The sequence below is a fragment of the Gobio gobio genome (genome assembly GCF_949357685.1).
Source record: "Gobio gobio genome assembly, chromosome: 23".
Classification (NCBI taxonomy): Eukaryota; Metazoa; Chordata; class Actinopteri; order Cypriniformes; family Gobionidae; genus Gobio; species Gobio gobio.
The window spans coordinates 43,142,792-43,167,380 of record NC_137119.1 but is presented as its reverse complement, the minus strand read 5'-3'; the positions used below and the strand labels follow the sequence as shown (position 1 = coordinate 43,167,380).

Below are 24,589 nucleotides of genomic sequence, written 5' to 3'. Positions count from 1 at the left end.
AAAAACACACATTGTTCAGCCACTCATCTTTCCATCTGGAGATCTTTGGAATACTTGCATTGGGTGTTTATCATAATGTCATATTTGATCAAATAGTGCTCGAACCTCATTAATAAATGCTATACATCACAGCAGGGATACTCAAATTACACGTTTCGGGACCACATCAGAAAACGCTGAATGAGCTGGTAAATAAAATGATAGATAATGCTAATATCACTCCCCTTTTCAGTTTTAAAATGTGCAGCATGTCTCACAGCCCATTGGGTAACAGGGACAAGATCGTCGACAATGAGGAATAAAACAAACACTTGTATTGTGAGCGTTTGCAGCAGAGACAGTGCTTCATTGAGAATGAGAAGAGCAGGATTGTTATGGAGTTTTCTGAGAAGCCTGTAGGATTTGAGTATCCCTGCATCACAATGTTCAACATTCATCAAACAATCATAATTTAAAGGGTTAGTTCACCCAAAAATGAAAATTGTGTCATTAATGACTGAGCCTCATGTGGTTGGACACCCGTCAGACCTCCGTTCATCTTCAGACACAAATGAAGATATTTTAGTGTAAATCTGATGCTCTGAAAGGCCTCCATTGACACAATGCACTTTACACTCTCAAGACCCTTAAAAGACACTAAAGACTAAAGTTACAAAGTCCATCTCACTACAGCGGCTCTACAATAACTTTATGAAGAGACGACAATAGTTTTTGTGCGCAAAAAAACCCTAAATAACGACTTGTATAGTGATGACGATTTCAAAACACGGCCTCATGAAGCTTCGAAGCGTTATGAATCAGTGAGTCGATTCAGCGGTTCAGAGCGTTATGAATCAGTGAGTCGATTCAGCGGTTCAGAGCGTTATGAATCAGCGAGTCGAATCAGCGGTTCAGAGCGTTATGAATCAGCGAGTCGATTCAGTGGTTCAGAGCGTTATGAATCAGTGAGTCGATTCAGCGGTTCAGAGCGTTATGAATCAGCGAGTCGAATCAGCGGTTCAGAGCGTTATGAATCAGTGAGTCGATTCAGCGGTTCAGAGCGTTATGAATCAGTGAGTCGATTCAGCGGTTTGAAGCGTTATGAATCAGTGAGTCGATTCAGCGGTTCAGAGCATTATGAATCAGTGAGTCGATTCAGCGGTTCAGAGCGTTATGAATCAGCGAGTCGATTCAGCGGTTCAGAGCGTTATGAATCAGTGAGTCAATTCAGTGGTTCAGAGCGTTATGAATCAGTGAGTCGATTCAACGGTTCAGAGCGTTATGAATCAGTGAGTCGATTCAGCGGTTCAGAGCGTTATGAATCAGTGAGTCGATTCAGCGGTTCAGAGCGTTATGAATCAGTGAGTCGATTCAGCAGTTTGAATCGCCAAATTTCAGCAGTTTGGCGGTTTGACACGCGATCCGAATCATGATTCGACTCACTGATTCATAACACTTTAAAGCTTCATGAGGCCGTGTTTTGAAATCGTCATCACTATGTAAGTCGTTATTTAGGGTTTTTTTGCGCACAAAAACTATTGTCGTCGATTCATAAAGTTATTGTAGAACCGCTGTAGTGAGATGGACTTTGTAACGACGTCTTTAGTGTCTTTTAAGGGTCTTGAGAGTGTAAAGTTGAGCCAATGGAGCATCAGATTTACACTAAAATATCTTCATTTGTGTCTGAAGATGAACGGAGGTCTGACGGGTGTCGAACCACATGAGGGGAAGTAATTAATGACAGAATTTTCATTTTTGGGTGAACTAACCCTTTAAGAGCCTAAATCAGTTAAACAGGGCTAAGGTTCACAGACGAGGGGAAGATCCAACACACTAACATTGTCAAAGCGCAGTGCATTAAATGGGGTGCTAGTTGCTTTTAGATGCTTCTGCTTGTGTCCTCTGTTGTCTTTCCTCTCTAACCTGCTCCTCCCTGGTGTCCCGTCCTTCCTGGCCCGCCGTGCTGTGTTATAGGTTCAGATAGTCTCCAAAAAAGTGGACTACAGTCACGTGACTTCTCGCTTGGGCTCCAAGGACAATATCAAACATATTCCTGGTGGAGGGAACGTAAGTAACGCATGCGGTGTAGTCGATGTTCAAACAAACACCATCACTCTCATTGTGCCACATGAGCGCAGACGCGACAATGAGCCGCTTTCTTCGCTTATGAACAAATAAGAGCGGGAGGAACGCTGCCAAATCCCAAAATCCATTGGTGCTGAGCCAACGGCGTTTCAAACCAAATCATGGTGACAGCAGAGGTTTGATTCCTGACGTTTGTTCATAATCTTCTCTTGCTCTAACTCGCTCTCTGAAATCTCACCTTCGAGCGTTTCGAGATTTGTTTTCCTCGTTCAAGCACTGCATGTCACTTTATTCTTGATTTGAGCAGCTTTCGTTGGTCGTATCTGATGATTGTGTTTTGTTTCGCAGGTCCAGATTCTCAGCAAGAAGGTCGACTTGAGTAAAGTGACCTCCAAGTGTGGCTCCAAAAGCAACCTCAAACATAAACCAGGTATGAGGAGTGAAGGCGTCAGTGTTTTCAGTCCCGTCTCAATCTGGCTCAGTTTGCATCTGTTGATGATTGTCTGTAGGTGGAGGAGAAGTCAAGATCGAAAGCCATAAGGTGAACTTTAAGGATAAAGCTCAGTCCAAGGTGGGCTCGATGGATAATGTCAATCACGAGCCTGGTGGCGGAAACATCAAGGTGAGATTGACATCACGCAGATAAACCTTGAACTCCCAGCACAAGTAAACCTGGGGGCGTATTACAGAAACCTTCTATCTTAGGTCTTAAGATATGATAAGTTAATTTAGGATTTTTCACAATTTCGTATTACAGAAGCAAATCTTAACTTGATTTAGGATTCTTATCCTATCTTACAAACTCTCATCTGTAGTTAGGAAATGTTAACCCACTCCATCGAGTTCGGTAATCAACTGTCAGGTCTGTTACCTAGCAAACAAAAACGCACAAACTGCTTCTGAGGTAAATCTAAAATCAAAATGGAGGAATAAAGGCGTGCTTTTAATTCCAGTGCAGAAGAAAAAGGATAAGGCGTTGTTCACTTGAAGAATGAACTGGCATAAAGTTGGTTTGACATTATTAGACGTTCGATATGCGCACATTTAGGGACCGTCTCTAGAGTTACATACGACATTGCTATACACATTTCTAACAATTCATCAACTAACTGCAAAATCATGTGTCGTGGGAGTCTGTGATTATTTACCAGCATTTTATCAAAGCACATCACATCCTCTGGGTCCTCCAAAAGTCTCTCCACCATCAAAATGTCGTTGCTCTTCATCTTATATAATTCATAAATGTAGCCCTCTCTCGAAAAAGGCTTTTTGTACTGTGATTTTTACCATTGGATTTCAAGAAGTTTTGAAGTTAGGACACCAGTGGGGTTGTCCTACAGTTAAGACAGCTTTTAGGATTTTTTGTCGAGTTAGGATGCTTCTGTAATACCCGTTTCTCATCCATAGTTAAGATCAGATTAAGCACTTAACAAATGTCATTCTGTAATAGCTTTTGTCCAAAATGCGATCCTAACTGAAATTGCCATGGTTACCAAACAGATAAGATAGGATTCTAACGTTAAAATGTTTCTGTAATACGCCCGCTTGTGTGCAAGTCAAGTTTAGTCCACACATTCTTAAATAAAAACACGTTTTGGTGTTGTTTAGTGTTTAAAGTAAACACACTGTTGCCTCTGGCTTGGCGTGCTCAGTTGGGGACACTAAATTTTTCAACTAAACATCGAAATACATCTAAATAATAAACTAAATTAACCATTTAAACTAAATTACTGATCAAATTATTGATCTAAAGCCCACACTGTCACTGTATGATACTTGAAATTTTTCCAGAATGGCTATACAGCTGAATAAAATTATGCTGCATTATTTTCCTGTTTAACACTGTAAAGCTGCTTTGAAACAATCTACATTGTTAAAAGCGCTATATAAATAAAGTTGACTTGACTTGACTTGACTTGACTTAAAGGAATAATTCACCCCCAAAAATAATTAGTTTCCTCTGCCTCATGTTTTTCCAAAACCCTCATAATTTCGGTGGAACATAAAAAATGATGTTCATGAAGTATGATAACAGTAGTCCATGACTCTAGTGCTCTATATTGGCAGTCAAGATTTGCTATATAATACATGTAAGGAATAATTGATGACAGGCTGTTGAATTATTCAAAAAAATAATGCACACCCGAGGCGGTGTTACACATCAGTGTGCATTATTTTTCAATAATTGAATGGCCCTGGACAGTGTTGCCAAGTCCACAGGTTAAAGTGACCCCAATTATGTGATATTTAGCCCCGGAAATGCACATTTTAGTAGGCAACTATGCCAAAAAAACACATATTTTACCCCCCAAATGCGATTTTTACCGGAGAAGCGATTGGGCTAGTTTTGGGCTAGTTTTGAGAAGCAATTGGTCGGGTTTTGTTGTGAAAACCTTGCAACCCTGGCCATGGAGTCAATTATTATATTTAGAGGTCGACCGATAGTTGATTTTACCGATAACTGGGTTGGACCGCACTTGCCGATAACCGATAAATCGGCCGATAGTTTTTAAAATGGATACTGGATAAAAAAACATAATTAAAACAGTGCTGAACTTTGAAAATGTGCTAAATTAAAAACATAAATATGAATATTAAAATGAGAAGTTCAAACAGAACAAATTCTTCAGAAAATAATTTAAACATTAAAATATTACAGGTCAAATTTGTTTCTTTACCTGTAATCTAGAAACATGCATGTATAGGTAACACTATGCAAGTCCCTATGCAACAAGGATGTATTAGCTCACATTAACTATATGCATTATGCAATATACATTTTTACAGCATGTATTAATATGAGCAATACAACTGTACCTTGATCATTCATGTTAGTTCATAGTGCATTAACCAAGGTTAACAGATACAAATTCAAACAATTTAATGTTGAAATTAACATACTAGCGATGAACAATACTTCCACAGCATTTATTAACTAATGTTACAAATGGAATCTTATTGTAGTGTCACCATGTCATACACATCCAGCTTTTTTAGAAGGAGATTATCTAATAAAAAACGAATGCGTTTCTGCTTTGTTTATGTTTTTGTCGGCAGCATGACGGTACAGTTTGTGTTCTCACATCACTAATTTAATATATGCGACATTTAGGTCGGACTTGCGTGTGTTACTGTTTTTATCACATTGTTTTAACTGCTTGAGGTACTGCTAATGTTAGCATATTCTCAGCCTCTTCGACAAACACACACACTGCTGTTCTTTACCTGCTAATGCAGCATCTCCTCAAGAAATTAACTACTTTATCATGTTTTGGCAACAAGTACTGTAGTGCTCTGTATTCATATTGTTTCACTGGCGTGTTTTAAACATGCATCTGAAGTGTCAATTCTCTCCGTTCAGCGCAGCCTCACGTGGTAATGTAAACAACACGCGTGAGGTTTTTTTCTCCTCTAGAGGTCGCTCTCGTGCCATTTCATGCTAAAAAACTATCAATGAGGATTTTTCCCGATAACCGATTCAACCAATCCGATAACCACCAATCAACGACCTCTAGTTATATTACGGTTACCACTAGGGCTGAACGATTAATTGAATTTGCGATAATATCGCGATATGATAGCAAAAAAAGATTTTGTAACCGCAAAGGCTGCGTGTACACTCTGGTCACGTGACACGCGAGAGTAAAGCCGTCTGCAGAAGAAGCATCAACTTGGCACGTTACGCCTACAGGACTGGCCTAAAGGAAAGAACGGGTTGTGTTTAATCTGTCTAATATTGTGTTGATCATGCTGTACAATAGAGGTGGGAGAAAATCATCTCTCCAATTATTCTGGATCAATTCTGATCTTAGATTTTAACTGCAGGTGTGTTTTAGAAACACCCGTATTCTGATTGCTTCCATTTCCTCTCTCTCTCACACACACACACACACACACACACACACACCACTCGAACCATTTTAGAAATAATGTAAAATACTGGTAAATATGACACGTTTACTTCCTCTCACTCTAAATCCTGCAAAATTCAATGGTAAGCTCATTCAGAACAGATAATTTAAAAAATATATTTAGGGGAGCGCGGAGCTCATCCTAACGCGGGGTTAGTTGTAACACGCATGTTTAAACCCTTTCACACAAACTTAGTGTATTTACTAGTTGCCATATCAACATTATTTACAGAAAAAATAGCGCCAAAATTAAAAAAATCTCCGGAAGATATCACTGAACATTTATTTAACCATAGCAAAAGTACATTTCTTACTTAAGTTTAGTTTTCATCTCTGTTTTTTGTGTTTATTTAAAGTAAGACAAATCTGATATTATTGTAATCTTATATCTGTAATTTAACAGTTGAGATGTTCTTTAATGCTGATCTAACACACGAGCCGCGGTTTAAACACCAGTTGTGCAGATGGTGTGTGTGTTAACACTGCGTTACAATCAGCCCCTATTAGAAATATGCCATTATATTCTATACTTTTATGAATTATTTTGAGAAACCATGAGAAAAGGGTGAATAATGACTGAGAGTTAATGTTCAGAAATGATTAATTATTATAATGTTTTGAGCTGTATAGCTGTATTGAGCGATGTGTTTGTTGTCAAACTCAAAAATTAGTATATTTTAAATTATTAAAAAATGCCATTATTTTATTTAAAAAAGTTAATAATTGTAATTTGTTGACAAAATATTTAATTTTTTTGATTATATCAGGTAACATTTTAAGCTGTCATTTGGTCATGTTACAATGTAACCTATGGGGCATGTTGTCACATTTCACTTCCATTCTTTCGGGATAAATCAAGAAAAAAGTATACACTGTATTAATGAAACAAAACCACATAATTGTACTAGACATGTGTGAAATTAATGTGGGAAACAATAAATCCTCTGAACTGATTTACACAAACTGAGAAAGTCAAAAAGGTTGTGCCCCGCTCTCCCCTATGTATAAAATCAATTATAGTTTCATTCATTACAGACGTTTATTTTAAACATCATTTTTTTTAACAAACTTATTAAATCAAACCTGAACCTGAACCCAGCGGTGGGCTCACGTAATCGGCTTGAATCGTTCCCATGAATGAATTGTTAATTGCAGTAATGTTTTAATTATGTAAGGCTTTGTACTTCTCTCGTGTCCCAATATCCACTCAAAATAGCATCCCTCATAAGCAAAAAATGACAGAGATGTACAACAGACGAATCGAATTGAGAAAATGAATAACGTTTCTATGTTTAGTTGACTCATAAGAGGCGATGTCAAGTTAGCAATAACTCTATATACTTTATTCTTACTTTATTATCAATCTATATTCGCTTGCATAAAGTACAGCACACTCACATAAAGCAATATATGCTATATAGCAAATCTCAACTGCTTGATTGTTTATATCGTTGTGAAATATAACTATATTATCATCCAGATCTAATCTTATAAATGTGACTGAAAGCCATGGAGATATTAAGATATTATAAACACTAACCTCATGCTTTGAAACCGTGTGTAATATGAAAAGCACTACATAAAGTCATGTGATAGATTTATGTGAGGTGCAGACTCTTAAACTCATTCATGCCACAGAAGGTTCACGGTTGTCCAAATATGAATATTGCACAAGAGAGTTTTGAATAACATTATTTTTGGGTGAACTGTTCCTTTAAGAGCTTTTTTGTATTATATATCAGTGTATATATTAGTACAGTACGCTCATGAAGCATCACGCTTGCATGGAGAGTTAAAAACATGAATGTTCTTGATCGATGTTATTTTTCATGTTTTGTTTTAAGTCCATGTGTTTTACTGTGTTCATTCCAACCCCAAAATAATCACTAATTAATGCATATTAAAAATAATATTAGTTTCTCTGGTATGTTAGGCATCAGGAAGACTTTTGTCCGATGGTAAAAGACTAAACTCCTGATTTGACCGCGTGTTATTATGGGAATGATGGTTCGGGACAGCTAGGGTTTCACTGGTGGCTTCAGGCGACGGTGTGATTGGGATGTCATCTGCCCCTCAGCCTATGGCCATCCATTTCAGTCACATGACCACTCTCTGCGCCCATCGTTCTTTTAAATTTGTGCCCATCATCCATATTGACCCTTTTCACATTTCCGGGTTTCTCAGAGCGGAAGTCGTCATAGTTGGGTTAAATATTATAGCTGTGAATGAGAGAATACATTAAATATTTTTCTGTGTGCAAATTTGCTCGCATAGCAAAAGAAAAATGCCACAGTTGTGATTTCACAACTTTCAAAAAGAGGGAAAAAATAGAGTGAGATTGATAACGAGAGAAATATGTTCATTTTTACCATCACTCCCATAGAAATTACTAAACACCCTCACAGCAGCGGGAACTTTTGTATTGTATTTTGATGCAAAAGTAATAAAATACAAAGTATTAGTGTTATAAATGTACATATATTTAAAAAAAAAATTAAATACAAAAAACGCTGCAGGATTTACGATATTGATGACCGTTAAAACGCGTCATCGGTCTGTGAAAAGGGTCTATTGAACACGTTTGTGATTATGATAAACGCTTTAACATATACGTTTACTATTCATTGCCATCCAATTCATCATTGTAATTATAACAGTAATGGGTTCCACATATATTCATAAGGTTATTTATATTTTAATGTTTTGCTTTTGTTCTGTGCATGGACATACAGTACCAGTACCAGAAATGTAGTGACCAAAACAACCAGTCAATGTTAAAGGATTAGTTCACTTTTAAATAAACTTTTGCTGATAATTTACTCATCCAAGATGTCCATGTCTTTCTTTCTGCAGTCGAAAAGAAATTAAGGTTTGTGATGAAAACAGTCCAGGGTTTTTCTCCATATAATGGACTTCAATGGGCTCCAAACGGTTCAGTTTCAGTGCAGCTTCAAAGGGCTTTAAACGACACCAGATGATGAATAAGGGTCTGATCTAGACAAACCATCAGTTTCTGAGAGAAACCAGCAGTATTTATGCTATTATTTTACCTCTTATCAGACGAACACGATCATCTCTGAGCTCCGCCATAACTTCCGCTAAGTGAGGTCAAATACGAGCGTGGTAATAGATATATCAATCGTAGATGCCTAATTCTACTGATCCGTGCAGGCGCTTATGAGGCATCTACGTATACATCTATGACCACGCTCGTATTTGACCTCACTCTCCGGAAGTTATGGCTGAGCTCAGAGATGATCACGCTCGTCTGATAAGAGGTAAAATAATAGCATAAATACTGCTGGGTTTCTGGAGCCCATTGAAGTCCATTATATGGAGAAAAACCCTGGACTGTTTTCATCCAAAACCTTAATTTGTTTTGGACTGTTGAAAGAAAGACATGGACATCTTGGATGACATGAGGGTGAGTAAATTATCAGCAAAAGTTTATTTAAAAGTGAACTAATCCTTTAAGAAGCGTCCAGTGCATCCAAACTGGTCCTGTATGTCAGCCATTTTCCTTCTCCATGCAAGTTTTTGGTTTATATTGTGTTTGCGCACACACTCCTGGCTCTGCCTCCATCCCGCCCACATCTCTCCTACTGACGGCTGCTGTGTGTTTTAGGCTGAGGGCGCGCAGGAGGCCGCTGAGGGTAGCGCGGCTCCCTCTAGTGGTGTCCCGGGCCCCCAGCCGGCCCAGGAGAATGGGCTGAAGGAGGGCGGCCCCTGCAGGAGTGACGAGCTCCGGGACCCGCAGGGCCTGGACTCGCTCATCCCTGAAACAAGTAAGTTTGTGTGTGACCCGCGCCCCGGCTGAAGCCCCCCAGACTAGAGTTCCTGTAGACCCCAGACTCATCTCCTCATTTGATTCTCCATCTTTTCATCACACTCTTTAGTTGTTCATTTTGTCATGTAAATTGTGTTATTTCTTTGTCTGGTTTATTATTGTACAAGAGGTCGACCGATTATGAATTCAAAACCAATATTGAAGGTCAGATGATTTTTTTTTTATAATCAAAATATTGAATAAAAACATTGACTGTAACATTTATTTTTAAGGTGAATCCTAATGTAAAATCTAAATATTACATAAAAAGCTTAAAATGAAACAAGTAACAATTTTCTTTTTAAAGTACAATCAATATATTGAATAAAAACATTGAATTATATTTTTTAAGTCAAATCAAAATAATGAATCAAAACATTCAATGTAAAATTGTATTGAAGTAAAATCAAAATATTACATAATATTGAATGTAACATTTAACTTTAAAAATAATGTTATATTCAATGTTTTTATTCAATCTTTTGACTTAAAATATTAAATTCAATGTTTGGATGTAATATTTTGAAGTTACTTCTATAAAATGTTACATTAATGTTTTATTCAATATTTTGAAGTTACTTCAAATTATTGAATAAAACATTAAATTACATTTTTAAAGCAAAATCTAAATATTTAATACTTTAAAATGCTATAAAATATTATGTTTTACTTTAAAAAATAATGTTACATTCAAATATTTTGATTTTACTTCAAAAATGTTATTTAATGTTTTATAAAAATTTTTGACTTGAAATATTTAATTCAATGTTTTTATGTAATATTTGTAAGTGACTTCAGTAAAATGTTACATTCAATGTTTTTATGTAATATTTGTAAGTGACTTCAGTAAAATGTTACATTTAATGTTTTTATTCAATCATTTGAAGCAAATTCAAAAATATTGAATAAAACATTAAATAATATTTTAAAGAAAAATCTAATTATTACATAAAAACATTGAATGTAACATTTTACTTTAAAATAATGTTCTATTCAATGTTTTATTCAATCTTTTGACTTAAAATATTAAATTAAATGTTAAATAAAAAAGTCAAATCATAATATTTAATAAAAAGCTTAAATGTAACACGTAACATTTAAAAAAATAAATAAAATCAAAATAATGAATAAAAACATTAAATTTAACATTTTATTGAAGTAATTTCTGAATATTGAATAAAAAATAAAATAACGTTTTTAAAGCAATATCAAAATATTGTTTATAATGAATTATATGAATTATAATGAACATTGTTTAATACTTTAAAATACTATAAAATATTATATTTTACTTTAAAAATGTTACATTCAATGTTTTTATTCAATATTTTGATTTTACTTCAATAAAATGTTACATTTAATGTTTTATTCTATAATTTGAATATTAAAAAATATTAAATAAAACATTAAAATTTTTTTAAAGAGAAATCCAATTATTACATAAAAACATTGAATGTAACATTATTTTTAAAGTAAATACGACATATTAAATTTAAAGTAAAATCAACATTGAATGTTTTATTCAATCTTTTGACTTAAATAAAATATTAAATTCAATATTTGTATGTAATATTTTGAAGTTACTTAAATAAAGTGTTACGTTGAATGTTTTATTTATTTTGATTTTACTTAAAATATTAAATTCAGTGTTTTTATGTAATATTTTAAAGTAAATGAATAAATATGGAATAAAAATACTGAATGTAGCATTCTACAACCCCAAATCAGAAAAAGTTGTGACAGTATGGAAAACGCAAAAAAAAAAAAAATGTGATTTCTAAATTTACTTTGACTTGTATTTCATTGCAGACAATATGAACACAAAATATTTCATGTTTTGTCTGGTCAACTTCATATCATTTGTAAATATGCATCCTTTCCTGTCATTCAGACCTGCAACACATTTAAAAAAAAGTTGGGACAGTAAAGCATTTACCACTTTGTAATGTTGCCATTCCTTTTCACAACACTTAAAAGACGTTTAGGGACTGAAGACACCAAGTGATGAAGTGTTTCAGGTGTAATTTTGTCCCATTCTTCCTGCAAACAAGTCTTAAGGTGGGCAACAGTTCGGGCTCTTCCACACATTCTCTATTCTCTACAGGTCGGGACTGAGGCAGGCCAGTCAAGTACCCGAACCCTCTTCCTCCACAGCCAGGACTGCAGAATGTGTGCAGAATGTGCTTTTGCATTGTCTTGTTGAAATATGCATGGACGTCCCTGGAAAAGATGTCTTCTTGAAGGCAGCATATTATGCTCCAAAATCTCTATGTACTTTTCAGCATTAATGGAGCCTTCACAGAAGTGCAAGTTACCTTTGCCAAGGGCACTGACACAACCCCATACCATGACAGACCCTGGCTTCTGGACTTGTTGCTGGTAACAGTCTGGATGATCCTTTTCTTCTTTGGTCCGGAGCATACAGCGTCCATTCCTCCCAAAAAATACCTGTAATACTGCTTCATCTGAGCACAGTACACGTTTCCACTGTGTGATGGTCCATCCCAGATGCCTCGAGCCCAGAGAAGTCGACGGCGCTTCTGGACACTGTTAACATAGGGCTTCCTTTTGCCACAGTACAGTTTTAACTGGCATTTGTGGATGTAACTACGTATTGTGGTACTTGACAAAGGTTTGCCAAAGTAGTCCTGAGCCCATGTGGTGATATCGCTTCTAGATGACGATTCTTGATGCAGTGCCGCCTGAGGGATCGGAGATCACGGTTGTTCAGCTTAGGCTTGCGCCCTTGTCCTTTACGCACTGAAATTCCTCCAGATTCCTTGAATCTTTTAATTATGTTATGCACTGTTGAATGTGAAATATCCAAATCTCTTCCTATCTTTCTTTGAGGAACATTGTTTTTAAACATTTCAATCATTTTCTCACGTATTTGTTGGCAAACTGGCGATCCTCGGCCCATCTTTGCTCCTAAAGGATTAGACCTTTCTTGGATGCTGCTTTTGTACCAAATCATAATTACAATCACCTGTTGACATCACCTGTTTCAAATCACATCATTATTTAACCATTTTACCTCATTACTAGCCCTAAATTGCAACTTTTTTTGAAATGTGTTGCAGGTCTGAATGACAGGAAAGGATGCATATTTACAAATGACATGAAGTTGACCAGACAAAACATGAAATATTTTGTGTTCATATTGTCTGCAATGAAATACAAGTCAAAGTAAATTTAGAAATCACTTCTTTTTTTTTTGCGTTTTCCATACTGTCCCAACTTTTTCTGATTTGGGGTTGTATTTTTTTAAGTAAAATCTAAATATGGAATAAAAGCACTGAATGTAACATGTTTAAAATAAATACGACATATTAAATTTAAAGTTTTATTCAATTTTTTTTTACTTAAATAAAATATTAAATTCAATATTTGTATGTAATATTTTTAAGTTACTTAAAAAATGTTACGTTGAATGTTTTATTTATTTTGATTTTACTTCAAATAATAAATTCAGTGTTTTTATGTAATATTTTAAAGTAAATGAATAAATCTGAATAAAAACACTGAATGTAACATTATTTTTAAAGTACCATTACACAAACCCTGAATGTGAGTGATTAAAGTAGGGCTGTGATTGGACGTTGAGTCGGTCGACCTCTGTGCTGAACTGATGTTTTTAAAGGGCATTTCTCTGATCACCAAACCGTCTTGACCTCTTCTTATTTTTCAGGCATCTAACTCGACTTTTTGCTATCGCTCTGCCCCTTTCATTCCACCCCGACCACTTCCTCTCCTCCCCTTGTTTATGTGCTGTTCCTCCTCTGTCCTGTCTTTCTCCACCTGATGCAGATTGAGTCTTTCAAGCTAAATTTCCGCGAGAACGCCCGCTCTCGCACGGACCACGGCGCTGACATCATCCCCTGGCCCGCCTCGGGTGACCATCCCCTGCTCCGCAGCAGCGTCTCTCTCAACGACTCCCTGGCGCCCGCGGGCATCCCTCGCTCTCTCAACGACTCCCTGGCGCCCGCGGGCATCCCTCGCTCTCTCAACGACTCCCTGGCGCCCGCGGGCATCCCTCGCTCTCTCAACGACTCCCTGGCGCCCGCGGGCATCCCTCGCTCTCTCAACGACTCCCTGGCGCCCGCGGGCATCCCTCGCTCTCTCAACGACTCCCTGGCGCCCGCGGGCATCCCTCGCTCTCTCAACGACTCCCTGGCGCCCGCGGGCATCCCTCGCTCTCTCACCACCCCGGCCCTCGCCTCAAGGGCCGGCTCGCTCACACAACTCCAGACATGACTGCTTTCTTTTCATTGGCCCGCTGCTCCCTAAACCCCGCCTCCTACCATTGCTAAGACTCGTATGATTGGTGTGCTCTTTGTTGACGTTCTTGAATCCGTGATTCCTGATTGGTCCGTCATCAGGACGTGTGGATGGGAGCGAAACACTCGCCCTGAGAGACTGGGTTTGCTCTGAATACACTTAGACGTGGCGAAACTCATGCTAACAGTCGCATCTAGACCTGCTGTAGAGCATGAATCTAGTTTAGTTGCTTTCCTTTCTTTCTTTTTTATCAGTGTTGCAACTCCCCACTCGGTATTCATAATAATAATAATAATAATAATAATAATACAAACACATCTGGATCTATCTGGACATCATCTCCGGCTGCCTTCAAGTCCTGCTGGGAAGTTCCTACTTACAAATAATCCGATATGCTGGACGATGGAGGAAATCATGTTTTTTTTTCACTTTCCGACAAAACCAAGAAGCTTATTTTAGCGGCAAAGCAACAAAATGAAGAGCAAAGAATGTGCAGTTGATCATTCTGATGATGCCACAGAGCATGATGGGAAATGTAGTTTGGCCGCTTGAAGCTTTAAGTCGTGAATACACTAGAATTCGGCAACGCTCCTAATCATTTTAAAAACATAATTCAACATTTGATACACAAAAAATACACAGGTAACACTTTAGAATAATGGTCATTAGTTAACTACATTAGTTAACATTAACTAATAATGAACTGCACTTATAAAGCGTTTATTAATCTTAATGTTAATTTCAACATTAACTAATGCATTATTAAAATCTTGTTAACATTAGTTAATGCACTGTGAACTAACATGAACAAACCATTAACAGCTGGATTTACATTAAATAACGTTAAAAAAGATGAACAAATACAGTAACAAATGTACAGCTCATGGTTAGTTCATGTTAGTTAATACATTAACTAATGTCAACTAATGACCATTATTCTAAAGTGTTACCAATACACAATCTACTCAACTTTCCTGCCCATGCGTGCGAATGGAAGTCATTGACGTTAGTTAGCCGATCGTCTCATAGGCACGATCATTCCCACGTGACTTGAAGGCAGCATCATTCAGTGTCATGTGACCCTCTCTCACCTTTGACCTCCAGTAGAGCTGAAACCGAATCTCTAATCTCTCTTTCGTGCTGGTGTGTTTGAGTGAAAACTGTAGCATTGAACTGTGTTGTTGACCGCTTTACTTTAACTCTTCGTATCCTTGCGTTTTATTTTTCTTTCCTTTTCCGGGTTACTGTAAAGCAATATAACGGACTCCTGAATGCCTATAAGACATTAAACTCCACACACACACACACACACACACACACACAGTTAGCAGCGCTCATAGGACGGGTTTGTGGAAGTGTAGAGGGTCTGAGGCGGACGAGTGAACGAAGAGCTTTGTGAAAAAGAAATGCACTTCAAATCTTATATATATTAGGGATGCACGATATATATCGGCCACCATATCAGCTGATATATGTTAGTTTTTAAAGTTATCTTTTTTGGCCCGAGAAAAATTGTCCGATATATTAAAGCCGATTAATAATGTATTATTTCCTTCAGCTGAGACACTTCAGATGTTCACCATGATGGTTATGAATTGATTGGAATCACTTCAAATAGGAAAATACAGTTCAGTGCAAGTCTGTCCTATCGGCTATAACATCAGCAGTCATAATCTCACAGGTAAATCTGTGGCAATAGCCAACAATACATCGTACGGGCAAAATAATCCATTTTTCTTTTATGCCAAAAATCATTAGTATATTAAGATCGTGTTCCATATAAGTGTCCTACCGTAAATATATCAGAAATGTATTGCTAAGGACTTCATTTGGACAACTTTAAAGGAGATTTTCTTCGTTTTTGCACCCTCAGATTCCAGATTTTCACATATTGTCCTAATAAACCACACACCAATGATGCGTATTTATTCAGATGATGAATAAATCTCAATTTTAAAAACATGCACCCTTATGACTGGTTTTGTGGTCCAGGGTCACAAATTATAATGAGAATATCATAATTGTGTGTTTGGGACATGGCTTTAATGATGAGACTTTTGTTTTTGTAATCAGGCTCTCAAAATTATATACATATTTGGATTTAGATTTATCGGCCAATATATCGATTATCGTATTGGCCAATATATCGGTTATCGTATTGGCCAATATATCGGTTATCGTATTGGCCAATATATCGGTTATCGGCCAATATATCGGTTATCGTATTGTCCAATATATCGGTTATCGGCCAATATATCGGTTATCATTATCGGCCAATATATCGGTTTCGACCAATATATCAGTTATTATTATCGGCCAATATATCGGTAAGAGCCTGACTGATATATCGGTGGGCTGATATTATCGGCCGATATTAGGCAATTTACAAACTATCGGTATCTGCATTTATGATGCCTGATAAATGAATATTTTAAAAAAGAATAAAAACGGACTAAACACTGCTTTTTCTGGGTTTTTCTATACATATATATCAGCCAATATATCGGAATATCGTATTTTTAAATCACCAAATATTTGTATCGGTGTCGGCCTTAAAAATCCTTCATCAGTTGGGCTCTAGTATTGGCCAATATATCGGTTATCGGTATCTGCCAAATATATCGGTTATCGTATTGCCCAATATATCGTATCGGCCAAATATATTATCGTATTGGCCAATATATCGGTTATCGTATTGGCCAATATACCGGTTATTGGTATAGGCCAAAATGTTCATATCGGTCATATCTTCAAGTTTAATATATATATTAAGTGTACTTCAAAAGACTTCCTTAACACACTTGAGATTGTAATAATGTCTTCAGTAATTACTTTAAAGTACATTTTAAATCATGTTTTAATAAGTTTTGCGCTCTTTAAAGAACTAACATTGTAAAGCACATACTTATGAGCACTTATAATCCTTTTACCTGTAGTGTTATTTAGTATATTTTAGTTAAATATAAACGTCTGTCATCAGTACTTTAACATTATTTAAAAGACACAACACATAATTACATATAAAGATCGACTTAAGTGGGTCAGAAAAGTTCAACTAACTGCATTTAAAATCTTTTATAATGCATTTTCATTTCATTTCAGTTGACATTTAAGTGTAAGTGTGCTCTTTAAAAGCCTCTTACTCGGGTGATAAGTGCTCTTCTTTTTCACAAAGGTCTTGAACGTGACTGTGGAGTTAAGCGCAGTCGATGTATTTAACCGGTTTAAGGCGGTTTCTGTTAGGATGAAGTGTGTTGGTGTTTTGGGATGGTGTACAGTAGGTACAGTGTGTTTTCATGTGGCGCCGAGTGTGTGCCTTCGGAGGAGCGCAAAGACAGAATGTCAGCTTTGACGTACTTTTAACGTTGCTTTATGAGAATCCAGTGGAAGTGTGAGTGAGTCTGGTGGTGGTTTGAATATTATTGCGTATGTTTCTGCAGGTCGTGTGTTAAGAGTAAGAGCTTTGCATCATGTGAGTCGAGCGGTTGGGATGGTGGAGTTGTAGCTTCTCTCTCTCGTAGCAGTTTCAGTTTTGTCTTTTTGAGGTGTCACATCAGTTTTCATCAGGAGGAGCGCGCTTGCATATATTGCTTCTTCTTCTCGTCAGATTTAATCCCAGAACGTGCAAAGCAATAAGAGTCAGTCTGACAGATCCCGGATTCTGACATTTATAAATCTACATCATGCATGAGAGCGTAAAGCATTAAGATCAAAACATGTTGTGTGATTGGTTGAAATAATTGGCAAATGCATGACCATCTTAGAAAATCCACAGTCGCTTCTTTTAAATAAGATTTGAATCTGTTTTAGATAACGAATAGAACTGTGTAACTTCATGATGTATTCTCATTACACTCTAAATGGGTTGTTTTAACTCAAGTTTGGGTCAAATATGGACAAATCCAGATGTCATTTAAACCAATGATTGGCTTTGTCCATTTTTGACCCAAACTTGGGTTAAAACAACCCAGCATTTCAAAATAATTCACAAATGAATTGGTAAAATGTCAAAACAATGGTTATGTTAATTTACTAATTGAAGATTTTGGGCAATAATGGATATTATTTATACACTTTTATAAATGCTGGGTTGTTTTAATCCATGGTTGGGTCAAATATGGACATTTAAATAAATGATTGGCTTTGTCAATTTTTTACCCAAACTTGGGTTAAAACAACCCAGCATTTTTTTAGAGTGTAGCATTTTAAAGATGAATTGAGAATATGCCAAAACAATGGTTATGTTAATTTACTAAATTAACACTTTTAAAAATGCTGGGTTGTTTCAACCCATGGTTGGGTCAAATATGGACAAACCCAACTGTTGGGTTAAAAATTTAATTGAAAAATGTAACCCAACGGCTGGGTTTGTCCATATTTGACCCAACCATGGGTTGAAACAACCCAGCTTTTTTTTAGGGTGTAGCAGTTTAAAGATCATTAGGAAAATGCCAAAACAATGGTTATGTTAATTTACTAAATTATGATTTGGGGCAATAATGGATATTATTTATACACTCTTAAAAAATACTGGGTTGTTTCAAATATGGACAAACCCAAATGTTGGGTTTAAAAATATAATTTAAACATTTCAACCAATGATTGACCAAATTTGGGTTAAAGCAACCCAGCATTTTAAAGATGAATTGGGAAAATGGCCAAACAATGGTTATGTTAATTTACTAATTAATGGTTTTGGGCAATAATGGATATTATTTATACACTCTTAAAAAATGCTGGGTTGTTTTAACCCATGGTTGGGTCAAATATGGACAAACCCAATCGTTGGTTTAAAGTCGCACATTTGTCCATATATGACCCAACCATGGGTTGAAACAACCCAGCATTGTTTTAGAGTGTAGTCTTTTTTTCTTTCCAAGAAATGAGAGGTGTGTAAATATTAATATTTGAGCTGTGTTTAGCTTTTGAACACTATGGGTTGCTTTCGGTAATCATGTTTGGTCACGTCTGAATCGGTTCCCTGTGCCTGAATGAGCCCGAGAACAATCGTTATTATCGCGATCTCTGCGAATGCATTATTAATAATGGCACAAAAGTGAAAGCAATGGTCAAAGAAAGTGAGGGCTGATATTATGCACCTTGTTGTTATTGCCGTTTTGGCAGAGATCAAATCTATTAAAGCACATGTATTGGGCCGCCGTGTCTTTAATGTTGTGGCTCGCTTGCTATAGAGCTTATGCCCAGATGATGCCAGGTGGGTGGATATTTAGCCCATGTCCTCTTAACGCCTACTAATAATGTTGATGAATCTCACGTATAACCCCGTATGTTTCTATGGATCTTAGTCTTACCAGAGAAAGATGCTCTGAATAACACTGTCAGAACTAAAATGGGGGGGTTGCATTGAATGCGTTTCAATTGCACAGATTTTCTTGTGCCATGAAGGACCAGGGCATCCTGTTGAATCAGGGAGAGGTCCAATTATTGTTATTGTTATGATGATGATGATTTTTTTTTGTTTTTATTATCTGGGAGTAATCTGGGAGAGATGTTGCCCTGGAACAAAACGATGCACAACCCTAAAGTAACATGGAAGCTAAAGAAACGTGACGTTAATGTGCAGTAGATTGGGTTTCTTGAGAAGCTGTAGAGCAGAAACCAGGTGAGACGTTCGCCAGACTCTCATCATTTGCAAGGTTTTTGTTGGTTTGTTTCCTTTTGTTTTTGAGTTTTTCCATGAAAATTGAATTTCATTATATTTTTGGTTTGAATGAGGTGTTTATTGTGGTTAATTGTTAACTATGATGTGATTATTAAACATTAAATAAAATAAAGTGTTTAAAACATTCTGTCGGTGTTGTGTTTGTTCTTAATGTATTAAATCATTAATATAAATATTAGGGGGTTTTTTCTCATGATTTTAAAGCTACACTGTGTAACTTTTTTAGTTTATTCTTAGCTAAAAACACTTAGTTATTTCAAAAATATATGTGCTCATTAATGTATATTTACTTCTTTCAAGTAATAAAGTATTCTGGTAAGTTTATAATATGCCATTGTAAACACATACGGGTGAGGGTTCGAATGCGGGTCGCCATGTTGCTCCTCCATCTTGAAAGTACATCAGCCAAAGAGGGACATTCCCGTAAATTCAAGCTTCGCCTTTGGCGTTTTAACACTCGATGGCTCCGTGTCCAGAGGTCGAACTGGAAGCCATGTTAATCTTGGACTAAATCGGCCACCGTAGGAGTTAAAACGAGAGGAACAGAAACTAATATTCACTGGATGGTCATTTACCTTTTCACCACTAGATGGGGGAAAATATCACACAGTGTAGCTTTAATTATTTGGTACATTGCATGCTTCACAAAAACCCTTGTTTTAAGATGGTTATTAATTTATTTTATACATTTTGAATTTTGTGTTTACTACCTGTGCATTAAACGATTTTACCTTCCAGCCAATCAGAATCTAATATTCAGACAGACCATGGCATTGTTTAACTAAAATGTTATGTTATGCATTCACGAAAACACTACCAACTTGTACTAAGGCTACTTTGCTTACATTTGACTCATGCTGACTCAAGGCCTTCTCTGCTGGCCTAATCTCTATCAGAATCACAGACTTAAATTTTAATATATTTTTTCCATTTATGTGTGTTAAATTATTCCCAATAGTCTATTGTATTAACTTCATTGCTTTTCTCTTGGTTGCTCTGCTCCAGTAGTGTTTGTTTATGTTAGAGCTTTTATCCAATCATATTTCAGTCATCATGTGTTGCCAGGTCAAAGAAATCAGCATTGAGGCCTTCAGACTCAATATTGTCCTCCTGTGAAATAGTGTCCGCTTTGACCCAATGTGATTATGCTTGACCAAAAAGGAGCAATAACATGCTTAACATATTGTAAATTATTTCAATTGATAAACTAAGTAATAATACCAATACAAAATCATAACATAGTAATGTACCTATAATGTAAATAATAAAAAACAATAATATACGCCCCCGGGGGGGGGGGGGGGGGGGGGGGGCAATCGAACGCTCTCCATTGACTTTGCATTGCGTGAAGCTCCTCCTTGTCATTTCAGACTTATAACAAAAAACAGAACAATGTCTAAAAGCTGATATGAGACAAAGTGTACAGCAAACAAGCTAAACAAAGCCCACAACCAAAAACACAGAAGTTTTAATAAGCTGTTGACCCAAAAAACAAGCGTTTAAGGACAAAAAAGTGGATACAGGCCATTGAGACACGTGTGGTGAACATCAGGTAGGATGGCATTCCAGAGACCAGTTTATGGCAAGGCCCATCTCTAACTACCGGTGTGGTGGAAGATGTGCCACACTGTGATTGGACCCTTGGTGAATGAACATAAACAAATGTTCAGCAACATCAGATAAGATGCCAAGACAACTGCCAGCACCTCTTACTGGGCAGGAAGGGGGACCTTCTGCACCCACCACCACCAAGAAGAGGACTCTCATTGGTCTAAAAGTTGACTTTAACCACCAAACTCATTCCTAAGGTTTAGGCAAGAGCTGCCATAAAAATTCCTTCAGGACCTCCTGGATGCAGCAGCAAAAGAGAGGCCACAGAGATCTATCTAAATCCATTCATACACATGTTTGGAGGCCTTAAATGTATATAAACTGCAACTCATCCACTTCATCTTCACACCAAGCACTGTTTATGTTAATGGTCATTGACTGTAAACACAACAGTCCAAGGGACAGATCCATTAAGAGACAAACAAATGTGTGGACGATGACTTAACCGTTTCTTATCATGTTTGGTCTCTATCTGTTCCATATGATGCCTTTTATATTTTAAAAGAGGTTTGGTAAAGAAATAATGCATGGGTAAAACATTAAAGACATTGTCTTGACATGCCACTTTATGCTATGCAAATGAGTTCCACACTAGGGTGGGAAACATCGGGGCTACTTCGGACATCAGTAGCCAATCACACTCCAGGATCGGAAAGGCGCCGGATTTCAATCTCCTCCTCATCGGAAAGGGATAAATATGTCCCCCGGGTAGACACACCCTTGTTCTGCGTTTCTAACCCGACGGGGAAGGAGACACTAACAGACACATCACGTCCTGAGTTTCTGACCTGACGAGGAAAGAGACTACAAGACTGTTGAGGTTAAGCTTTTGCGAGCAAAACCTTTTATATTGCCTTCGGCTGCACTCTAGCTGCAAGAAGGGCTCTCTCACTGAGAGATCTTATCTGACCCTTTCGACAGCCCGGTCCACCAAGGACCTCTGCATCGGCAGACATTGCCTGTCCCACACGGCTCCTCAGAGACGCAGCCAGCCTGCAACGGACCCTGTGAAGATTCGACTGACCCAGCTGCCTGGTCCACTTCCTAAGGACCCTCTCGGCGCAACCAAAGTTCTGCATCCTTCAGCCCAGCGTGGCAACGACTCCTGGATCGCAGCTCTGCGCCTCCCCACTGCACGCTACCAGCATAACCAGTGGAAGACGTCTCTACTGCCGGACCGATCACCCGACTGTGTGGAACGTAAATATAAACTTACCAAACCTCTGTCTAGAGACCTTGGCATTTATACATGCAGCATATGTTTTCTAACCTGCTTAGATAACAGTTACCGGAGGTCAGCTTGTTACAAATAATAGGTTTATTATTTATTTAATGATAAATAAGCATTTATTTATCACCATTCGCTAGAACCATTAGGTGGTTTCCATAAGAAGCATTCCCATTCCATTGCTACATTCTGTTCAACAGCATTGCATTTATCCATTCTGTGTTCACATCATTTATCAGTTTTATTGTTTCATTCATTACTTTTATTTTCGGTTATTAGTTTACTATCCTTTAGAAGTGCATTAGCATTATTAATCATTGAAGTATTTACTCTTGCATATCTATTGTTAATAAATTTCATTCATTTTATTACACTGTGTCTTCATTGTGTTGATGATCAAAGACTCTACTAGTTATCCAGACTCACAAATCCTTCAGATAAATCAGCTGACCAACTCCCTCTGATTTACATTCATTCTGAATTATTGAACAGCTCCTTTGAGAGTGTTCTTATATTGTTAAAGGTCCCCTTCTTCGCGATTCCATTGTTCAAACTTTAGTTAGTGTGTAATGTTGCTGTTAGAGCATAAATAATACCTGTAAAATTATAAAGCTCAAAGTTCAATGCCAAGCGAGATATTTTATTTAACAGAAGTTCCCTTTCAAAGCCTACAGCGAACGGCTGGCTTGGACTACATCCTGGTACTTCCTTCTTTAATTACGTCAGTAGAGCAGTAGAACAGACTAACCTCCGCCCACAAAGAAACGCGAAAAAGGGGGCGCGGTCTTGTTGCTGTCCCACGTGGAGAAGCGGACGGTCGCGTGGAGAAAAGGAACTGTTGCGTTGAGTGTGTTTATCGCCATGTCATCGAGACGCTGTTATTTTCATCCAGGAGTCAAATCACCTTTGTTTGGCTTTCCCAGGGACGCTGTAGAGATTATTGAACGCATACATCTCTCCGTTAAGAGGCGTGACCTTTCCAACGTGCGCTAAGCTGCTGTCAAATTACAACACAGGAACCGCTTTCACGTGCGCTAAGCTGTGGTCGAATCACAGCACAGGAACCGCTGGCACAATCAGAACTCGTTACGTGTTTCTGAAGGAGGGACTTCATAGAACAAGGAAATCACCAGCCGTTTTTAGGACAGTGGAAACAGCGGTACACAGATAAGTAAATAGTGTGAAAAATACTGTGTTTTTTTACACGCGAAACATGAACACATGTTATATTGCACACTGTAAACACAATCAAAGCTTCAAAAAAACACGAAGAACGGGACCTTTAAGATAGTTTTCTTAGCTGGTGCCCCGTATCAAAAAGGGGGAGGGGTCATCTGATACACTCATAACCACACCTTAAGTGACACGTGATCTAAAAATCACTGACGTCATCTGTGAATTGAGTAATAATCACTACACACGTTATATTACACTGAGAACTACACACACTACAGGGGAACGTAATCAGCGACAGGAAATATCATATATAAACCTGAAATTTCGATATATTTGACTTAACAGTGACAGTTTTTACTGCACACTTACGCACACTGAGACACACTGAGTGTCAGGATCCCAAAATGTCCCCATTCTTCTGCTGAAGTATCACGTTTTACTGCCTTTATCCACTTTTGTCTACTTAAACTCGTTTTTTTGGGTCGACAGCTTATAAAAACTTATTTCAGTGTTGTTTAGCTTGTTTGCTGTACACCTTGTCACATATCAGCTTTTAGACATTGTTCAGTTTTTTGTTATAAGTCCGAAATGACAATGATGCAGCCTCACACAATGCAAAGTCAATGGAGAGCGTTCGATTGTGCCTATGGGGGCGTGGCCTAAATACGCTTTGTCTCTATTGGCTGAGCTGTTCTCTGATAAGGAGAGCGATTGGATTTATCAAGATGCTGCCAGAGAGAGAACTTATGGTGAACACGTTCACCCCACATGGCTGGCTCAATGTGTGATTTAGTAGGTGCAGAGGCCAAGAT

The 24,589-nt window shown here is 37.4% G+C and overlaps 1 protein-coding gene across 8 annotated transcripts in view; it reads left to right on the top strand.

Moving 5' to 3' along the window:
- Nucleotides 1-19,889, top strand: part of LOC307119820 (uncharacterized protein) — a 152,505-nt gene extending 132,616 nt beyond the window's left edge. For 4 of the 8 annotated variants that reach the window (XM_079806398.1, XM_079806399.1, XM_079806392.1 and 1 more), the window contains 5 exons: nucleotides 1,954-2,046; nucleotides 2,413-2,494; nucleotides 2,574-2,686; nucleotides 9,601-9,760; nucleotides 13,490-13,607. In XM_079806398.1, the coding sequence (XP_079662524.1) occupies nucleotides 1,954-2,046; nucleotides 2,413-2,494; nucleotides 2,574-2,686; nucleotides 9,601-9,760; nucleotides 13,490-13,497 (456 nt within the window). In that variant the 3' untranslated portion in view covers nucleotides 13,498-13,607. The other 4 variants (XM_079806396.1, XM_079806395.1, XM_079806393.1 and 1 more) reach the window with 3 other exon arrangements.
- The last annotated feature ends 4,700 nt before the right edge of the window (nucleotides 19,890-24,589 follow it).